This window comes from Anser cygnoides, chromosome 3, assembly GCF_040182565.1.
Source record: "Anser cygnoides isolate HZ-2024a breed goose chromosome 3, Taihu_goose_T2T_genome, whole genome shotgun sequence".
Lineage (NCBI taxonomy): Eukaryota > Metazoa > Chordata > Aves > Anseriformes > Anatidae > Anser > Anser cygnoides.
In genome coordinates this window covers 83,433,455-83,455,440 of record NC_089875.1, presented here as the reverse complement: position 1 = coordinate 83,455,440, position 21,986 = coordinate 83,433,455, and the positions used below count along the sequence as shown (strand labels likewise).

The 21,986-nt window shown below is 36.8% G+C and overlaps 1 protein-coding gene across 3 annotated transcripts in view; it reads right to left on the bottom strand.

Moving 5' to 3' along the window:
• The window catches only part of RNGTT (RNA guanylyltransferase and 5'-phosphatase), a 188,401-nt gene that overhangs the window by 71,616 nt on the left and 94,799 nt on the right, over positions 1 to 21,986 (bottom strand). For all 3 annotated transcript variants that reach the window (XM_066994542.1, XM_048049476.2, XM_013180124.3), the window contains exon 12: positions 19,732 to 19,800. In XM_066994542.1, the coding sequence (XP_066850643.1) occupies positions 19,732 to 19,800 (69 nt within the window). The remainder of the gene's footprint in view (positions 1 to 19,731; positions 19,801 to 21,986) is intronic.

Below are 21,986 nucleotides of genomic sequence, written 5' to 3'. Positions count from 1 at the left end.
TAAGTCATCCTATTTGGTTGCCTATTTGGTTGTTATTTAAAATATATCAGAGCTGGCCAAAGTGATTATCTATTGTATTCCAAAATCTTTACAGAGGTGAACATTTGCAAATACATTCCACGTACCTCTGAATCAGAAGGGTCCCTGGGAACACTGGCCACACTAGTTTTCACCTGGCTCCATTCTTCACGTAGGTAGAAATAACCATCCCTGTCCCTATCATTATTGTTACCCTGAACCACTCACACCCCACATCCCCTTCCTGGGACCACCACTGTACAGCTCACGAGTGCCACTTCACCACCCCTTTGGGTATATACCCTAAACCTCTATATCAGGTTCAGAAAGCAATAGCTGACACCCAGAAGAAAACCAGACTCTAAAATTAAGTTCTACACACTGTTACGTACCTTAGAAAATCTTATTTAGGCTTATAAGAGTTAATGGGACTAATGTGAGCTACCTGTGATTGTTAAGGATGAGAACTTTTAAAATCATTTCCAAAGACAAACTTAATTGTGACTACTTCTCACAGAAAGCATGTTTACCAAGGATAGTTGGAGAAATTCTGTCGTATTAACAAAATCTTTGACACCTGAGAATCCAGTTAAGACAACTTACTTAGATTTCTAGAATGCCTTTTATAAAAAAAGAAACTCACAAGGGACCGTGTAGGAAAAAGTACGTATATGCAAGTCTTTCGAGCCTACGAAACTGTACCACGCAGTTGCCATTGATCTGAAAGTTTTAAGTGCTCATTATCTCTGAAGGTCGAGAAACACACTTTGTTGTGCAAAATACGCATTTAGCAGTGCCATAAAATGATTATAGTAAGAAGGCAGTAAAATAATAAGATGCTGAAGCTGAGGTATAAACGAAATCGGTTGATCAAGTCTGGAGAGCTTGAAGAATTCAGAGTCATCTCAGAAATTTCTATCAATGGGTGCAATAGCTGATACTCATTGTTTTCAAACGTGAAGGGAAGATTTGCTGCATTTAACTTGACTGCATATATTCAGCTAAAAAAAGGTGCTTCAATGAAATCTCTTCAGTAGTACTCACTGTTCTCAAAGATGATTAGGATTCCTTTATTAGTTAGAAAAATCAGATGTACCCAGTGTTGTTTTCTTTCATGCAGATGTGACTTAACTTCTGTATAACCTCAAAATTTTGGAGCAGGCAGTTCTGTTTGTTTTTTATTATTATTTTTTGTTTGTTTTGGTTTGGGGTTTGTATTGTTTTTTTTTGGAACTTCCCCTTCGCCCCCCATAAATATGATTCAATTGTCCCTGTATTTGTAAATGAAACGCACAAAGACATTATTTGTAAGTACTCTTACGAGCGATCAGGTGGGGTGAAACTCATGGGCAAACACCTGTATTTTGCAAACACCTGTCATTTTGTGAAAGGCATTTTCAGAGCTGAGACAAAACAGGAGAAACTAAACACTGCATGGAAAACATGTGGACACACAATATGGCTACAAAATTTATACCACTACAAGAAATGATCCAAACACTTTCCAACTTCAGGCAAACACTTTATACACCTTGCACCAAGCCCTTCACCCAGCACAACTTGTGTCTAAGCACGGACAGATGGCCATGAGGCTCTATGTAAAGAAGATAACAAAAGCAAATTGTTCCCCTTCAAAGACAACAAAAACAAACAAAAAGAAAATAATAAAAGCTGCTTTTACTGCTTAATGTTCTGAATTACTGATTTAAAACACCTGATAAAAGAGCGGCGGTCCTCACTAAACTTCAGCTTTTTGCCTGGTTTGGTAATTCGATCAGGATGTAGAGACAGGCTGATGCTCCATAAATATTTGATCAACTTTAATATAAGGTTGTTAATGAATTTCAAACATTTTACACTGTACTGTTGTCACACATTAGAAAGCAAATCTGTAGACAATAACTTCTGAAGCTCATACAAAGAAGATGGAAAAAGACAGCTTCCTTGCCTGAGCTCAAATCATTTAATGTCCAGAACTAAGTCAAAACAATGCCAGAGACAGCTCTTGATAACAAAGTTTTAAATAAGTCATTACTTGATGGGGTACAATGCTGCTTTAACTCCATGTAGTCAAGCAGATTTGTGTAGTTTCTTCTACTCCTCCACTTTAAAAAGCAAAATAAAGAAAACATAAAATTACCCTGTGTCCTAAGGCACGCTATCTTTGGTGTACTCCAGAAAAATTTCCTTTAGAAAGCTAGTACCGTTCCTACTTAGTGTTTTTCTTCTTCATACACAAGCATGGGTAGGTCAGAAGCAGCTGTTTTTACTGTGAAAATGTTACTGTGTCACAATTTGTCTCCTATGAAAATGTGACTTGAAGCTATGTGAAGTAGAAAGAAAACGGTTATAATCAAAATGGCCTCTGAAATATTAAGCTTAACTGTCAGAGCATACTGAAAAGCAAAACATGCTACTAATGTGCACTCATTTAAATAGCGTTAGATTATGTTTCGTGCTAAGGATTTTAGCATATGAATGCAAATAACGTTTAGAAAGTTAACCTGTATGCAGAAATTTTTCTGTTAATATTTTAATAGATATTTTTCATTTGCTTTTTCCAAAGGTGCCTCGGAATTTCAAGTTAATGCAATATTTATATTGGACATTTTGGTAATTATTAGGCTAGATGTCCCCTACTCTTGCACTTTAATTTAGCTTTGCACCTCCAGCTTCATTAAACTTCTTGTTTCATAACTACACTAATAGCTTTTCTTAATATTCCGTTAAGCAAGGAGAAAAATGTGATGAAATTTTCTTCATAACTCCATTTACATATTAATCCTTTTAATATTTGATAAATTCAGTTCAGTTTACAGCCAAAAAATCCATGTTTGCAGCAATCAGAATACGGCAGTCATGAAATTACTCATTGCTCTTTTTTTTTTTCTTCTTCCAGCACATCACTGCAGCAGAAACCTATTCTCATACACTTCTGTTTGTAGTCATCCTTTCATTTAATATTATGAACTGGAACTAGATACTTCAACACTTGATCTGAAGCAGAACAGAAAAAATAAATGGCTTCAAGTTGTTGGCTAACATACGTGACCCCTAAGGGACTAAATTGTGTCTGCTGTCAATTTTAAATTCTACTTTTGAACACGGAGAAATTAAAGCAACTGCTAAAAAGCTACATTCTCCTATCTTTGTGAACACAGACATGTCCTGACTATACAGCTGTATTTCTCTTGGTAAAAGGAACTGGTGATTCTCCAGGCTGTTGCCATTTTATACTCCTATTAATTATTTTCTAATTTTCTTAATCTTCACCATCTAGGATATATTTCCTCAAAATGTGTGCTGCGTTAAGTCTTCAGGAAAAGTTAACAAAATAACACAAACAACAAAGATGCTTCACATTGTCTTCTCTTGCTTTCTTTATCGCATGCTGCTTGTTTCACTTTGGGTCACTTGAACTGGGGTGATATCAATATGTAGCCACAGCACAAACTGTTACCAGCATGCCGCTGTGACTACAAGATACTACTGTATTTACTTCTCCAGATGAAATTTTCTTGTAAACTAAGCTTCATACATCACCAACAGCCTTAAGCTGAAATTAATATAATGGAAAAAGATCAAACCGACATAATTTTCTCCCTCAGCAATACATTTTTAGTATTTTTCCCCTCTAAAAATACAGATAAACACAACTGAGAGATAAGAAGCTAAATAATTTGGAATGACTGTCCAGAAAGACTGGTGAGGGATAGGCTAAGTCCACCTTTTGTCCCCAAACCACCTTTTCTTCCTGAAAACTTCAGCACGATCATTGCTAAAAATTACAGTAGTTAGTTTGGCACTAGAATTATGGATACTTTTACCTTTATTTATTTTTGAACAGGTCTTAATGGGTTAAATTTGATCTAGCTTAGGTAATACAGAGACAGTAGAGTTCTAGGTGCGTACTGAAGCAGCTCCCCAGTAAGCCCCCATTTCCCATATTTCTCCCAAGGTATCCAAACCTTTCCACATGTTTTCAAACCTAATTTCGAAGGACAGGACTCCCTGCCATTTGCCCTCCTCACTGAATACGATGAGTATTTAGGCATTTCCTGTTCAAGAACTAGGTCATAATTTGCTTTCTATATTTTCATGCTCAGTTACTCTTCAAGTCAATGTATTACCACGTATCTGAAAGACAACTGTTTCTTAAATAAGAACACTTGATATCACTAATGCTGCTTATTTTTGCTATTCTTTCAGGCCTAATGAGGTATTAATGTGCTTAAGAGAAATGCAGTGTTTCAACTGATATGCCACAGCTTGGACTGTGTAAACAGTTTTAATTAAAACAGTTTTAATTCTGTTTTATTTAGTAACTGATTTGCATTATTTTCAATCTGTACTACTTGCAACTTAGAAAACAACATAGAAAACCTTTGGTCAACTGTATTCCTAGACAGCACATGACAAGGCTCAGCTGATGCCTTCTGTGCGTACGAACAATTTTTTAAACTATTGTATAGTTGATAACTTCAAAAATTTAAACATTAATATTCCCTTTCCATTTTGTGTTTAATGAGACTCTGAGACTCTACCCAATTCATCTGCTGAGGACTGTTTGAAACATTACATGGATAGACAAGTCGATGACCAAAGATGAAGAGAAGTCTGAAGACAACTGTTGGGACAAGCAAGATAATACAGAAGCATTCCTGGCCCCACTATTTCGCTTTCTTTTTAGTCTCCTAAAGCAATGTTTATTCTTCTTCTCCTCTCCTCCAGTGAAACAATGAATCTTTGAGAGAGTTTTAGGGAGATCTTCCTTCCTCATTTCATAATTTTATTGTGGAAAAAACTAACAAACAAACAAAAAAAACCTCTTCACTTGAATAAAGCTAGTGATGTTGGAGAAAAATTAATTTTAATTCTGTGAAATGGTTACATGCAGTTTTGTCTTCACATCGGTCATAAAACAGTAAGGTTTTATGAATCTTACTGTTTACATCCTTTCATATGGTTAGAGCTTCATACGTATCAGCCTAAAACTTCTCTCATTTCTCAAAGCCTGATGGTCCCAATCTCTCTTCACCTTCTGTCCTTTCATTCTCACTACCTCTGTCCTAACTCAAGCTTAACTGTAGTCACTTGAATTTACACCAGACAGCGAGGGAAGTCAGTCTCAGAGGACAGAGGAACTTATTTCTTTGTGGATGGTTGGTTTGTGATCAAAGGCTCCCAGAAACCTCACTAAAGTTAGATTGGATCAGCAGGAAGTATTCACCGCTTGACACCTTACAACAAAAGCATCCTTCTTGTAACAAAAGAAGCTCCATGCAATAAGAACCAGTGCTCCCGGCTGACTCACTGCGATAACCTGATTTGTAAGTTGGATAATTTATGGGTATTAGAGACCACATTTGTAGCAGCTACGACCTGTAAATTTAAGGCTTCATCAGAACATCGGCTGTGTTGACATTTTTCTCAGGCCACAATAAGAATCGGTATACCAGGAACAGCATTGCCACAAATCACCTTAGAGCTCATGAAGATTAATGAAAACTACCAACGCTAAATAGAAAGATGCAAAAATATATTCCTTCTTCAGGAACGTCAATCTTGGAAAAGAAGAAACAAGCCTTACATCAAGAGGCAGGCAGTGAGCTAATCTGAACATAAGGAGAAACGTACAAGTACAAACTAAGAAATCGCAGCATGCTGGTCTCAGACGTAGTCTAATTTCTCTTTTTAATTCCAGAGCTAAAAAGCCCCTAGAGCTGAACAGATCCGCATGAAAGATGATACACAGAATTGCCAGCAGGATTTTTTGTACATGTTGCCAAATGTATGTTACACAAAATTGTCATTAAGGGCTAGCTTATTACATTTTAGAGGGCTACAAATCTCCTTGAATTAAATATTTATGAGTCTTAGAATACTGAATCTTGCAGTATTTTGAAAGAAACAACAGAAAGTGGCCTTTTAAACTACGTATTCAAATACATAAACTATAAACTGATGAATTTTAATTATATTAAACTCATCGTTACGTATGCAGATTAAAATAGCAAAAAACATACTTTGCATCCTTAGTTTCACAAGGAAAGATTCGTACAAATTTTCTCAAGACCAAGAAAGTAAACCCAACCAGTGGAACTCAGCATGCGCTTCGCAGTCCTTCGGCTTTGCTAGCAGCAAGCTGATATGCTTGGAGTTGAAAAACAAAGCAAAAAAAAAAAAAGCGTTCCCTGAAAAAAACAGCATGTAATTTTTCTTTCAAGTGTTCTGCCACAAGACTACTACAATTAAAAGCTGCGTTTTGAGGAGAGTAATTTGGATAATGAGGAGCGAAAAGTCCTCCTGTAGGGGGAAGAAACGGCATGCTGAAGGAAAAAATGGCACAGACCTGCCTGCTCTTGGTGAGAAATTAATCCTTGCCGTTTTGGCTTAGGAACAAGCAAGTCAGTGGCTCTGGTTAAGCGCCAAGAATTGCATAGGATAGCTATTTCCTGAGTATTACAAGTAAAGGGGGAAGAAGTTTAGGTTGTATTAAAAGAAGCCACTCGGAGAACTTCGGTTACTCCAAAGGTTAGTTGCTGTCCTTCTTAGAGAGCGACATTCTCACGTTAAAAGCAGTGGTTCTCAAAACAGTTGTTAATCTTGCCTTGTGAACAGTCTGAATACACAACCAATAGTTGTATTTTCACAACTACAACAGCAGAACAGCTTCCAATGGTTCCCAATCTCGGTCACTTTTTCCCCTTTTATTTCTCTTAAATGTTTCCTCTCCTTTAATTATACCAAGAGTTAAACCATTCATCCAGCTATGCCCTGAGCAGGCAAGCAGCTGAAGGTACACAGAATTAGAGGAGAGGGTAAATGACAATTATGCTTAACAAACCCAAATCATAACAAGGTTAGCAGTTTTAAACCTGCTACAAGTAGTGATGGGGGAACAAAAAGAGTGATAATGTATTTAAAAGACAAAATTCTGTTTCTTAAGCAAGAGAACTATCTTCATGGGGCCGATTCGCTTACATCCATCAAGTAAGCATTGAAAAGTTCAATGAACAGTCACTGGACAGTTCTGGGAGAAGCAGACACACCTGAGACACTTTACAAGCAGCTTTCTTCATATCTGATATCCTTCTAAGAGGTTTTTCCACTTACTCATTTTCCCCTGCATCCTTTTTGCTACTGTGATAGAAGGAGAGAGCCCTTCAGAATCTCTGGAACATCGAGCTGAGTAGCTCTGTCACAACTGAGAACGGTGTAGAAAAAATAAAAAAAATCACTAAATCAAGCAGGAATCTGTGACAATGTTTGGAACATGTTTTACAAATCCCCTGTCACCCCCAAGATCAAGCGAGTTTATCATTAAGCAGTACCTGTCACCAACATCTTTCCAATGCAAACGCTACCAAAATACAAAGAGATAGTAATAAGCATGCTGGTGGGAGCTCTGAGCCAATAAACCCCACTTCTGCGAAAGAGCATCACATTTGCAAAACAACTTCAATAGCATCCTTCAGAAGCGTTCTAATAGACTGAGAGAGGAAAGGTACAGAGATGGCAGCAGAGCGAACAAATCTACCTGCCACCGGCCCAGCAGGTATTCCAAAAAGGATTAGAGGCTCACGTTGAGCTACACCTCTGTTGACACCAGGAACAGTGAGTTCCTGCTCATTTTATGAGCTGTCTCATCAGAAAACTTTCTGCTGTGTACAGATGTGCACTTTCCTCCTCAACACAAGGAGGACATGACTTTCATAGACCAAAGTGTTCAAAAAGTTTTTTCTTTAAATGGAGTAATTTTCAATTCTGAGTGAAGAACCTGAATCTTACAATTAGCAGACAGTTGGTCAGTGGTTGTGGTTTTGGCAAAAAGGTCTACAATCTCCATTTAAGTGGAAACCAAAGACATCTTAGCCTAAAAAAATAAACAAAACACTATTACAAGGATTGTGATAAAAGCTGAGAGAGGGTATTAGGTGAAATACCATCCCTCATTTACCAAAATACTAATACAGGTGGAGCAAAGTTTTAGTTGCATTACACAGACAATTCCGAGACTTTTTAAAATATGAAACCTCTGAAAAAAATGGGTTTCTGGAGGGATATCAGCTTAAGCGTTGGCGCTTGTTTATAACTGTGGCAAACAGACATACTAAAAAATAATTTGCTCCAAGTATCACAAGCTCACAAAGGATCAAAGTTTTAGACTCCCACTTGCAACCAGTGAAAAAGACCATTAATAAAACCTCTGGGATGCTGAAAACTGATTAGAACAGAAGAGTGGTATACAAAGGGAAAAAACAGTCAACAGTTCATTAGGAACAGAGGACAAGCAATTTTGTGCCGGGGTGGTGAAAGAATACTGAATAGTGTTTAACTGCATCCCTCCTCCCTGGCTCCCTTTGTACAGGAGAGAACGGGGGGCGCAGCAGTGTTCAGCAAGCAAAACCACTGCCAAGCTCCCTACATTCACGTGCCTGGGAATTATACCCACCTGCACTGACGTGTGTGCACTCCTGTGCTTTTAACTACGTATGTGACTGCAGTCAGAAAGTTTCAACAGGGTAACGCAAAAGCTGCCAGTAGGTTACCATGATATTGCCATAATTACTGTTCTGGGGAAAAACAGTAATAAAAGCACTTTTTTTCCCCCCCCCACTCTAAGAAAAAATGGATTTTTTTTTTTTTAAATTGACCCCTGAGCCAGTAACTAAACTACAACATGAGTTGATTTACAGTTTTACTGCTCTCCAAAATTCCAGTACCACGCAGGCCTCACAAAATAAAGCCATTAGCTAAACAGCGAAACTAATTTTTTTTCTAAAACCAGTAAATTTTCCCTTTACTTCTTAACTAGCTATGGATTTTCTTTAATTAACCAAAATGTAGCTAAGCAGAGCACATTTAATCCAGTTAAAACTGAGCTGGAATATCTAAACTAGTTAAAAATAAAGATGCTAAAATGCTAAAAGTTTTAATAACTTTTCATCCACTTTTTTTTTTTCCTGGTCAGTCCAGTCACCATTAATGTTCCTAAGGAATTAGTTAATACATGTTTGCAGTGAGACACTGGAAGGCTTTGGAAGTAATGAAATAACAGCCACCAAATTTGACATAGGACAAAACTCGACTTTTTTTTTGAAGGCCTTGCAAAATAAGCAAGCAAATGTCATGGAAACAGGAGCTCTCGCCATGGTAACACCATCCCTGGTATGGCAGCTAGCCACTCTAATTTCTAACATGCTCCAAGACAAGGTACCAGCTTACTTCCATTTTTCACTTCAGTGTATTTCCATAACGTCCCATACATCCAGTCGCTGTAAAGCTTTAATAAAAACATTAATAGTTCATAAGCATGCAATATTAAAGCCAAAGCAGAACATAAGCGTAGGGGAGAACTGATTAACTGTATTAAAGCAAGTCTGAGTAAGTCTTTGAGAAAAACAAGAGACTGATGGCTACACGAAGAACAATTATATTACAGATGTTTCCCATCACGCCATCTGACTCATGCAACAATTGTCAGATGCGTGAGCATCTTGCAGGAAATACAGAAGGATCTTTAATATAAAAAGGTACAATCCATAATTGCAGTTACGTAATCCTTGCTACCCGCCTTTATACAGAAGTTCAAACTTTTAGCAACCAACCAAAACTCTCAAAACCAGCTGAAGACTCTTCAGGAGCACGGTAGCTGCTCTCCAGATATGTGCCAGCTTAGTGCATAGCAATCAGAGCCACGTGAATGACTTTCGATGAATAATTTATCTGACAAATTAGGTCCACTTCGTGAAGTATCTGTATATCTGTATGCAGCTGATGACTCTGACAAAAACCACTATCCAAATTTATGCTACAACAATGCTTGCCGAGTATGTTTTCCGATTTGATTACCAATGCTACAAGTTTCACTTCTCTAACTGATACTAGATGCAACTCAGATGGTGTAACGTGCCACCCATTCAAGAAACTGAAAAGGCTCAGCAGTAGAAGCATGTAGAATAAATAAATACATTCCCTATATTTGCAAGTAAAATACTAGGTTTTACATAAACACGTACAGCAGTCATAGAAAATGCAGCTTATCTTGCAAAAGTCTTGAAATGCGAACAAATATTCACAAAAATAGCCTACCTGTTTGTTCTGGTCCATGTGCAAGTTATGAAAAGTACATTCACGTTCTTTTCTGGTTCAAGTATTTTAATGAAAAGTAAAGTTTAAATCAAAACCTCTAAGAATGAAGAAAACATCATGATCGTATTACTCTGAAAATGTGAAAAAAGCTATATTGGTAACTCTCATCTGAAAAATTACATAGAAAATACTCAGTTTTGTTTGCATACCTAACCAAGAGGAGCAAGAAGTATTTTCTACGGTTTTATTATATGGAAATAGTACTGTGCTCTGCATTTGAAAGTGTTGCTGATGTTCCTCTCAAAAACAAAACATTCTCCCAAAACTATACTGATGGTCTGGAAAAATGTCCTGAAGGTTTTATGAAAAGGATATACCTGGTGTGGTCCACTGCACACCTAAATATTTGTCTAACAGAAAAATCTGTATTATTATCTGAAAGTTATACATTTTTATACTCTGTAAATAACACGCAAGTCGTAACATAAAAACACCAAACAAACCCGAATTTGCTTACTAGCTAATTCAGCTGATGCTAAGGCTGTTGCACAGGAATTTATTGCCTAAAAACTAGCAAAACCTGACCTCTGCCATACTTTTCTCCAACTAAACCTTCACTTTTCCCTCACCTTTGCTCACTACAGAATGCATCAGATATCTTCTAAAACAAATTTGGAGAGAAATTTTGAACTTTACATGATATACATCAAGACAAGGAAGGAACAACCCTGAGGGTCTTGTTAACCTTATAGTAAACCTTTTACACCTACTTTGAACTCATCTTATGAGCACTGGATCCTGTGATCAATTTACAGTTGCCAAACAATGAAGCATTTCTGAAACTACATTTTATTAAGGCTATTTTTTTATTCTCCTGTTGTTTTATTTCCTCATTACTAGCAGAACGAGCCATATTTTCACGTAGCAATGGCAACATCAATTCACAGTCTGACAAGTCCCTAAGACACACATTTTAATTGCTCTCACAAGCTAATAGTTCTCTCTAGAGAACCCCATTTTGCATAAAATTCATGTCTTGTTTCAGTGGTTGGATGAATATACACATCCAAGATGATCTTGGGATTTCCAGCAATCTTTGTTTGGAAACAAACAACCTACTGGTTGTCAGTTCAAACTCGTCAAAACTTTCAGATAATGTTTTACAAGTGTATTGTTTCTTTAATGAACGATCCAAAGTACACAGAATATCTGCATTTCTGAGGGCTGGGGTGTTTCCAGCTAGGCCTTTTACTCATTTTCCCCTTTCAGAAGGAACCAGCAGACACACTGCAGTTGTACATCCCTCCGTCTTGGTGGAAAGCTTCTACAGTAACATGGATCAGAAGAGAGTTTTATGTCAGAAAGACAACTGGCAGCATTAAGAGAAAACAAGATTTTGTTTTCTGATTATCTGCAGTAATTACGGAAGTAGTTTGCATTGGTTTCATATCTCTGACTTCTGCCAATTATGGCACGACGCCCAGCACTGCCCTTCCAGCTCTATACTTAGAAGAGCGTAACCTGCACGATGCAATCACATCTAAATTATTCAGCACGCATGGCAGTGGAAGAGAATGGACTTTTCTTAAAAAACAATAGACAGCTTTCATATTAAGCTCAAGACTTGCATTTTTAATTGTTCCATTTTAATGGAGCTGTTTTACTATTTTGGAAACGTCAAGGACTATGAGAGCTAATGAATGGAATTACAACTGAAACTCAAAGTTACCAGAAGCCAAAATGAGATCAAGTTATCACAACAGTGTCCTGCTGTACCTCCTCAATACGCAATGTAATTCAGCAGGCACCTCTGAGCCTGGCAGAGCGTACTGTGAGCCTTGAGGACCATAGTGTGTTCTGCACAGGACACTGTTAGATAGCTAAGTGTATATAATTTTAAAATGTTAGCAAAAATACACAGCTGCATTCCATGATTTATCTGATAATACGTGTTAGCATCTAAAATAAAAGGTGTATTTTGCTAATTGCAAAAATTCAGTTACCCATTTGTGATATTGATCCTCCATTTTCAAATTTACTATTTGTAGCAAGAGAGTATACATTTCAAATAACGTAAAATAGTGTTCTACTTTAATTTAAAGAAAGTCTCTTTACATTAAGCATTTTGACCATCCATATGCCAAAATGCAAGTGCCAATATTCCTCTGAAAGCAACCCTGCTTGCACAAATCTCAGGTACGTACATCATCTTCCTGATATATCGGGATGCTACTTACACTAAAACAGCAGGATGAAGATCTCCTTAAATATTCTGCTTTATCCTGATACAAACCACTATTTTTACTTTACTGCTATGCCCCTGAGTAAGAAAAAATAAGAGCATTTCATGAAGGATCTTCATCAAAATTAAAAAGGCCTCTTGGCTGTCTTGTCTTGGCATGCAAGGGAGAAAGTTTGGGAAGAAAATCCCAACAAGGTAGTGCTTTCAGGTATTTTCTTTCCTAAATCTTTTCAGTTTGAAAAGTATATAGATGAAGCTTTTTGAGATTACATGAGGAATTCTGTTTGTTGATAACTATTCAAGGATATGAAGAAAAGAGACTGTTGTCAGTTACCTTCCACTGTACCTTCTAGTTTCCAAGTCACTCCTGCTCTACCAAATTTTCAGCAGTGGTAAGATTGTTGTAAGATTCAGGATGAGTGGGAGCACTGCCGCGGAAACAACTGATCATTGTGCTAATGGCAGCCTATGTTAAGGATCAAGAGCTGAATAGACAGCTATAATCTAGTAAAGAATTCTCATTGACTCAAAGCAGAACCTCTCCTAGACTTTCCTATCCAGTCATTAAATGGAGTTTTGTTTTTCAGAGCTGACCCACCACACATGTAAGTTAACAGTTTGAAGAACACAGACTTACTCTCTCAAAAGCATGCATATTTTGTAGAGACTGAACAATTGGTTTGGTATTCTCACCTGAATATCATGCTTACAGTACGTATGCCTAACAGGTATTTCTTTTAGCTATCAAATATGTGCAATCTGACAGTTGTGAGCATGACAGCAAGTGCACTCAAGCAGCTCCTTGGAAGGACTTTGAGACAAAGCAGATATGCAAAAAATCGTATTTGAAAGCCCTTGCAAATGATGATTCTGCCTATCCTAACACAAAATACATCTTTGTTTTCCCAACATTTAAAACAGCAGCATCCAGAAAAGACATTTTTTCAGAGAATCTCTCAAATGAAACATATACAGACACCACCATATTAATGGCAATTGGCAATGCTGAGGATAATTAGCACACAGATCATAAAATACAATAGACCTTTCCTGCCTAATGCCATTGACAGACACAATGATTAAACTGCACAACAGAAATTGAAGAGCCTATTTAGATTGCTACTATAAACGTGATTCATTGCTTGAGAAATCAGAATTTCAGGTGGCATAGGTCATAAGCAAACAAATGAGATAACTTACTGAATAGAGCTAGCACTTCCCTTAGGTAGTCAGACTTAAGGCGCTGACATCTACTCAGACATAAAGGAAGTCAGGATAAACAATTTTGGCAAACGGCATAAACATTTGCTTCTCTAAATGTAGCAGAGGACCAATAGCAGAAATTTAAGCGAGGACAACTCTGCTACATCATCTCCTTATTAAATTCAGAGCTAAAAATGACTCATAACTTCTCCCCCTTTCTGGCCATTTTTTGACAAGTGTGGATGCTAGGATTTTGTATCTGTAAGACACGATCCCGAGGAGCCAATTATCTCAGATTCTTGGAAAGTAAGTGGAAATCATAAAAGTTTACTAGGTTTACAAATCATGGCGCTTTCATCTCGAGTCTAACAACTCAATTACATGAAGTCTAATGAGTTTAACTAGACACTACTCATTGCTGTTTAAGTTCACGTTTCTGTTGTTACTGTTCCTTCATTTTCTGGCTTTTCTAATTTTCAAAAAAGGTATAAAACAAATCACCTCGAGATAGCAAAGTCAAACTTGAATTGGTATATAAAAAAATTTCTTGTATAGTCACAGAAAAAAGCTCTACGAAATACCGTGCATTGCTAATACGTTTTAGTACGTTCATAAAGCATATGATACGATGGTATATTTGAGATATGACTAGCAATTTAAGAGACGAACTGCGAGGAACATTGCCATGGCAATTGAATATAACAACTATTCATAGGCAGAAAAGAGTTGTAAAGCTCAGTGGCATTTCAGGAGATTGACAGCAAGTTCTCTGTTAAAGGAAAACCTGCAGCAGCACGAAAAGTGCACGCTGACATGACAACAGCAACCCCTGACTAGTAATAGATTCAGTCATGAACATTCCTGCTACAGAGGAAATCACATTTAGTAATGAGTCATTCTAAAGATACACGAAAGGTTTTAGTAGTATGGGTCAACACAAAGACTGATTAAAATAATCCTCGCCTGATTCTCTTCCTTTATGCTACAAACTCTATGTAAATAAATAAATAAATAAATAAGGGAATCTTAGCACCTATACTAAGAAATCACTACAAAATTAGAAAGCTAAATCCAGGAAGTTGTATACTTGTTTGAGGGGAAAAAATGATGTTATGATTGTTCCTAAGCCTTTATATATCATCTTTGGTACTGGGACTACATCTGGGCCTATCTGAAGCCATTATTTGCTGTTGCAATAAAAATATTTCACAACAATTGATGCCCTATCACCCACAGACATGATGTTTAAGTTTCAAAAACAGGTCAAAACTGACTTGGTGTATATTACAAATGATCCAACAAAACATACTGTGGAAGGAAAGGCTTACCGATTATATAGGATAATATATAGCACTGCTTAAGGAAAGAAAACATGGCCTTTTGGAGATATGTCATTTGGTGGTATCTTTAGCAGGTATTTCATTCAACGTTAACTTCAGAGATCTGGGGGTAAACTTTTACAATGACAGAAAAGAATAACACAGCCTAATATACAATCATACTAGGACAAATAATTGACAGGCAACCAAGCATTTCAGACCACCGCTAAGTCTGCCAAAGGGTGGCAAGGAAGATGTATTAAAAACTCATGCAATGTTAGACAGTAATAAAAATCTGTTTGTTATTCTCCTTTCATTTTAAAGGCTAAACTTTTTGTTAGCATTCAGTATTGAGAGTTTTGAGTTAAATAATTCAGCCATTCTTTAAAATAACATTTATCTTAGAACAGAGCTCAGCGGCTGTCCTTCTTCCTTCCCCGGAAAAACCCCAAGCCCACACAACTGGATTTTATGCCTCATCCAAAATAAGAGCACAGAGAAGTATCAAACAGAATTCGGCCTGAACCAAAAGCAAAAGACATCACAGAGCTCATGAGACAAAAAGATTAGAAAGAAGAGAATAAGTTCTGATACAAGTTTTCCACAAATCCTCAAACTGTCCTTAAGCCTTCCTAACTGATGGCCCACAAGCCTCCTTTTAGGCTCCTGAAAAAAATAAAAATAATTCCCTCCATCCTTTTCCCAAGCAAGGTAAAATAACAATAGTTATAGCCAGCAAGAACATCAGTTGTTAAGAGATTGCTAGCACAAAAATTAGATAGTCACAGGCAGATACCTAGCGAGGGTATGATTTACAAGGCAGATAACACAAGTAATTTCACTGATGAGTGGGCACCGGTCAGAGCTAATTCTGCCATCATAAGATAAGAGGCCATTTTTGAGATTTCCATTAAAAACACACAGGTTGGCAAACTGCAAATGTTCTAAAACAAATGTACAGTGCTGATCCCTGTTTTTAAGTAACCTTTCAGAAAAAAGTGGTCGAAAGCTTCCTGTTTTTACACAACAATTCAGAGCCTGTGAATAAGGTGTTTGGCTTTTGCCTGCCAACTAATTTGCTCTTTGTCTGGGGCACAATCACAGGGCGACGTACCTGTCCATGAAGTTTCTTGCTGGCCTGTTTCACTCCTCCTAATTAGCACTTAGCTTCGGTCCCTGCTCTGCAAACCTGTTACATGTAGGGGGATCAGAAAGCTGATCAGATGGAATGGAGCTGACTTAACCATATGGGAGCTATATCAGGAGCATCTCAAATGGAGAGAAAATGATGCGGAGAAAAGGAGCATTAGGGAGAAATGACTTGAAAGGGAAACCAAAAGGAATGTGGATAAAAAGGCTACTGGGTAGAGAGGATGCATGGAGAGGAAACAAAGGAAAGGAAAAGAGTACAAAGGGAAGAAGAGAAACAATAGTAAGAAAACATTGTCTTATATTTGTCTCTCACCATGGAGTTGTCAGAGAATGGTTGGTATGACAGGGGTGTGCAGGGTTACTGTGAAGCACACATCACATCAAATCACCTAGAAAGCATTCTTAAATTATCAAACAAAACAAAAACCCTCCATCCCTTCCACTAACCATGTTCTTCTCATGATCTGTGAAAGTTTTTTATCTTCTGAAAACAGAGAAAGAAGGGAAGAAGAAAGGAGGCCTCAGTCACTGCCCTTTAATTGCAGTCGTGAAACTAAAGCACTTAGCACAGCCTGGGTAATACGCAGTATAAATAACAATTCAGGTAGCTGATGAATTAATTAGGAACAATAATGCACAGCTAGCATGATCTTGCAAAACAAACTGAGCTGCACAGACAGGAAACAACCTCCTTACTCCTTAATGTTGTTTCTACCATCACCAGTCACAGTGCAAAACAATTTCTGCTTCACTACAAGAAGCTTGCTATTCATAATAAGAGTTTAAACAACAACAAAAAAAAAACTGACAGAAGAAAATAAACCCTATCATACCTAACTGAAACCATAACTTTGGCGGTTAAACCTTGTCACGAATCCTCTTTCACCAAAGCGTGAACATTTCTCAGAGCCGAACTAATTCGCAGCCACTTTGATGATGAATCTCTTCAAACCCAAAAGAAAAGTGAGGAAACCCAGAGCTTTTAGAGGCTGCAGAAATCATTCTTATTCACAAGTAATTTCAGGTATTTTGATGTTTCTTTTATGACATAATTAAACCAAAACTTCAAAGCAATCAAAATATTCTTTCTCCATCTGTTTCTGATACCAGTGTTGCCTATAACTAGTGACGAATATATCCACACACTCAGGTCTGGATAGCTGTATCTGAGACCAGAGATGAAGAGAAACTTTTGACTAAACACAGAAAAAGACTTTCAAACAGACTGAACTAATGAGTTCAACATTCTTTATATTAAATAACGAGTTAACTTCTACATTCTCAGTTAACTCCTAGAAGCATGGAAATTGTTTTTCCCCACAAATTGTCCTGTCTGTAAATGGTCACATTTCATTCTCTGCTGCCACTTCATCCTTCTTTTTGACCTTGCTCCAATTGCTGTTGACTTTTGCTTTCTCCTTCCTCAAAACACACACGAGACTTCAGGAGCTCCCAAAAGATTTTCCATGAACTTCCCCGTTTCTCTGTAAGTCAGCAGCATTTCTGTCTGCCTCTTTTTCTTACAAGATCAAGTACGTCAGTAGAATAGTTGTTGAAAATTGTTTTACTGCGGATATGCCATGGTCTCTTCACTTGAGACAAACTGGTTTATTTAGGTCTGTAAGTCTCACCATGACCAAAATTCAGCCTCTGCCCCACTCAATAACAGGTACCTTTCTCTGAAACATAACGTAATACATCACACATATAACTGCAACTAGAATACAAAAAGAAAAATTATTTCAGGTAGTGTTCTCATGGGATCGTTTATGAATTATTATATTCTGTGGCCTTTGTGTTGTTGCCTATTACTTTGTTCCCTGTTACATAAAACAAAATTTTAAAAAAATCAGCATCAGCTATCTGTATCAACTTCACCGTTTCTAATTAAACAGTTTTAGCACTTATTTCCCAATAGGTGTACAACCATTTGTTTTACACTAAATGTATTACTTATATTTTCTCAACTACACAAACAACTGAGAAAACTGTATACTGCTTCATCTAGGAAAACTGGTTTAATAACAGATGTAATGAACTTTATTTCATAAAACCTGAAATAATGCTGAAATTTGAGCATTAAATTGGACTAAACAAATATAACCCATATTTTAAAGATGAAAAACCTTTATAAAGCATTTATGCAAGAAAATGAGTTTTTTATTGGGTTATAAATTTCTGAGTATGCTAAATCAGAAAATACAAGTTCTAGAAATACAAAACATCAGATATTAATTTCCTGCAACAGCAAAAATTAGAAACACACATTCTGCAGTAATTTCATTTTAAGTAGAAAACATAATTTCAAGTTTAGCTATAGTAACTCTCCATAGCTTAAACTCTAATATTCAGAGAAGTGGTTCTGAGAAGCCTTTACAGTTGCTTTAAATTTTAACAATATTATATGGACTAAGGTATCAGGACTTCCGATATATAAATTTGCTTTGCACGAGTAGCTTTTCTTTGAATTTGAAATAGCTATATACTAAAAAAAAAAAAAAGAAAGAAAAAAAAAGTATGTTGCCTAGTTGATCGTTTGTTTTGTGGCCAGCTGAAGTAAAACTTGCAATAAAGATCAGAGGTTAATGATATTTCCAGACGGGAGTGTCATCACCCTTACTAAGATCTGCAATATAGGAAGTATGCCAGAAAAAAAAAGTGTTTTAGCTGGAAAACTAAATACAAATGTTTTCTACGAGTAACTTTAAGGATAGAATTATCTGTCAAATTTGAAATCAAATACAATTCCTAATCTTACAAGCCAAGAATAAAGTGAACATTGAGTGATGTTACAGTCACAACCCACCAACCTACAATACACATTGCAGTGCACCATTGTACCCAAATCAGTAGTAGTGCTAGTAGGCTAAGAGGCCCGCTACTGGATTCCTTTAAAGCCAGTTTTCCTGCCTGAGAACTACATATTTACATTACTTTTTCTAGTCTACAGAAATGTGGTGACTCCCCCCACACTGTAGTCACATACCTTTATATCGGCTCAAATACATATCACAGAATCATAGAATCATTAGGGTTGGAAAAGACCTCCAAGATCATCTGGTCCAACCAGATCCCCTACCACCGATGTCACCCACTGAACCATGTCCCTAAGCACCACGTCCAGCCTTTCCTTGAACACCCCCATGGACGGTGACTCCACCACCTCCCTAGGCCACCTGTTCCAATGCCCAACTACTCTTTCTGAGAAATGTCTCCTAATTTCCAACCTGAACCTCCCTGGCGCAACTTGAGGCCATTCCCTCTTGTCCTATCATGCTTTAATTGCACTAAAAACCAACATGCATCATAAATGTTGCTAAAATTTTAAATGCATGAAATATCCTTGGGAAAGAAAAATAATGCAAGAACTCAAATCAATGACTGAAAGATTCACAGAACTCATGCAGTCAGAAAAAAATCCTTCTTTATCATACTACAATCATCATATTATGAACAAAAAAATCCACAAGATGATTCCTGAAAATTATTACCACCAAGTAATCCACAGTCGCATATATTACAACTGTGATTGCAATTACCTGAATTTAAGTAGTCCGAGGAACTGCAAAAATCAGAACTAAATTCAAAAAGTCATCCCAACCAAAACAAAGATTAGGTAGTAGATAAGAGGATGAGATGGGAGTGAGGGTGAGAATTTCCTTTGGGGCTGAAGGGAGAAATATCAATTATTACACTACTTACCCCTGTAGGCTGAAATATCAGTCCATCCACTTCATGGCTAACTTCTCTAGCAAAACTTCCTTCCAGGAGCTGCAGAAGAGAAGAAAAAAAATTATATATTTTTTTTCCATAGAGAAACATGTCACTCACGAGATTTTATATCAAAGTGGATTATTTCAGAGCATTGTCCAAAATTCTCCTTTGGCATACCACTTAACTGGGGAATAATCCATTACCGCAGCTACGCTACTGTAAAACCAACCACCTGAATCAACGCAGACCTAGCATATTCCATTTTACTATCTGAAAGACTCTGAATTCCATACCGAGGTGAACACATCCATCAAGGTGCATTTACCATAGGAAAAAACATCTCCCTAAAGAAGAAACTAACGAAACCAGCTACTTGAGAGTTACGGAAATGGATCATATACTTCTACGTTAAATTATGGCCTGCCTAAGGAAAAGCTTAGTGACTAGTGAGAACCACAATTGACAAGTAACAGCAAAAAACAGGACAACTGCCAAAATACCTCTTTACTAATTTCAGTTTGTTTTACTGTAGAGATGAAGAATCTGTCAAAGTTCTAGGCTGATAAACTCTGACATGTAAGTTACCACGTGGTCACAAAACATAGCAAATCTATCTGAAAATCACAAGCAGTTTTTAAAGCAACATTTTAGCCTCAAATATTAGCTTTCTACCATTTCCTTTGTATAGTCCAATTTCAGTCAAAGAGCCACTGCCTAAATTATTCAAATTAAGTATCAACCTCTGCCCTCAGTAAAGGGCAAAAATATGAAAGAAGTCAAGAATTAACATTTGTGTGTTACTGCAGGTTGAACAAGTCAAAGCAGTGCAGCTAAACATTTAATAAATCAAAAGCTTGATGGCCACATATTTTAAATAGTATTTAAAATAAAAATGTAAAATATAACAATTTTTAAAAAGTCTACACAAGCTAAGTCTTCTGGAGATAACTTTCAAGGTTACCATGTAGTTCCAAAAATCTACTAGCCAGTAGAAAATCTATAATAAGAATACACTTGATATTTACAAAAACATATGGGAAAGATTTCACTAAATTCAAGCACCAAAAAAAACCCTCTCTCCAAAGTAGGAAAAAAAGACTAAAAATAAAATACAAATTTCAAGTTATCATGACTATCCTTTTAATAGGTACTTTTCTAGCTAGCTTATTAACAGGCTCTAACCAAACCAGCAAGCAAAAACCCTTATAACTTGTTAAAAGTAGTATTTGAGGAGATGGTTATTTTGGCATTGGAGCTTACATAAACTTCATCATTTAGTCTTTCCCAAAATAAAACTCAAGAATATAGAAACAACCTTTTAATCTGGAGTTTGCGACTCTTTACGGTAAAGCACGGAATTATTATCAAGCTCTCTTTTACCTGCAGCTCTCTCCACTCTGCTCTGAGGTTATAGAGAATTAAAGCACTACTATAAAATACATAAATGGGAGAAAAATGCGATTTAAAAATTTATCTTTATTTAACATTTCAAAAATTCTTTCTGGTATTCCTTTTCATTCACTGCTCTATCAGAATTACAAAATGCGAGAGATTCCTTCCCATCAACTTGACATCCACTTTCAGATTTCCTGGAGACTTGAACTCATTCCCTCATTTTGGAGTTCCACGGTCATCTTATTAAGACATCTTTCCTCAAGTGTCAATTACGCATCAAAGACAAAAGGTTTTTAAAGCCAGAACAGATAATTAAATGTCTTTGTGCTCCCGGTTATTCTGGGTTCATTCTCATTAGGTCAATTACAAGCACTTCAATTATAACATTCTAGAAAAAAAATTACTAAAAAGGATTGGAACGAAGGGAATGGAAATTGTATCTGAGCTTCTTCCCATATACTTTTTCTTCAGAATTAAACAATTTAGAGCTCGTCTGTGAACAGCAGAATATGCATCTATTGAATACTGCAGAAAGTTTGAAATGACAGGACAATGAGCAGAAAAGGAATGTTTGACATATAAGCGAATATTTTTGACACCAGAAATATAATTGATGTAAGGTTTTAAGGTTTATGAACTTAAAATGCAGATAACATGGTTTACCTTTTAAAAAATGATGTTCAATTTTCCACACATGTTAAAATTTCTAATTAAGTTGAACAGTCTTTTTAATCGGCACCATGATAAATGGCACACCTGCCTGACTGGGATGACTGCCAGGGATCAGATAAAATGCAATGCATCTCAATGTCATTTCATAAAAGATGGGTAAATGATGCGTGCAAGCC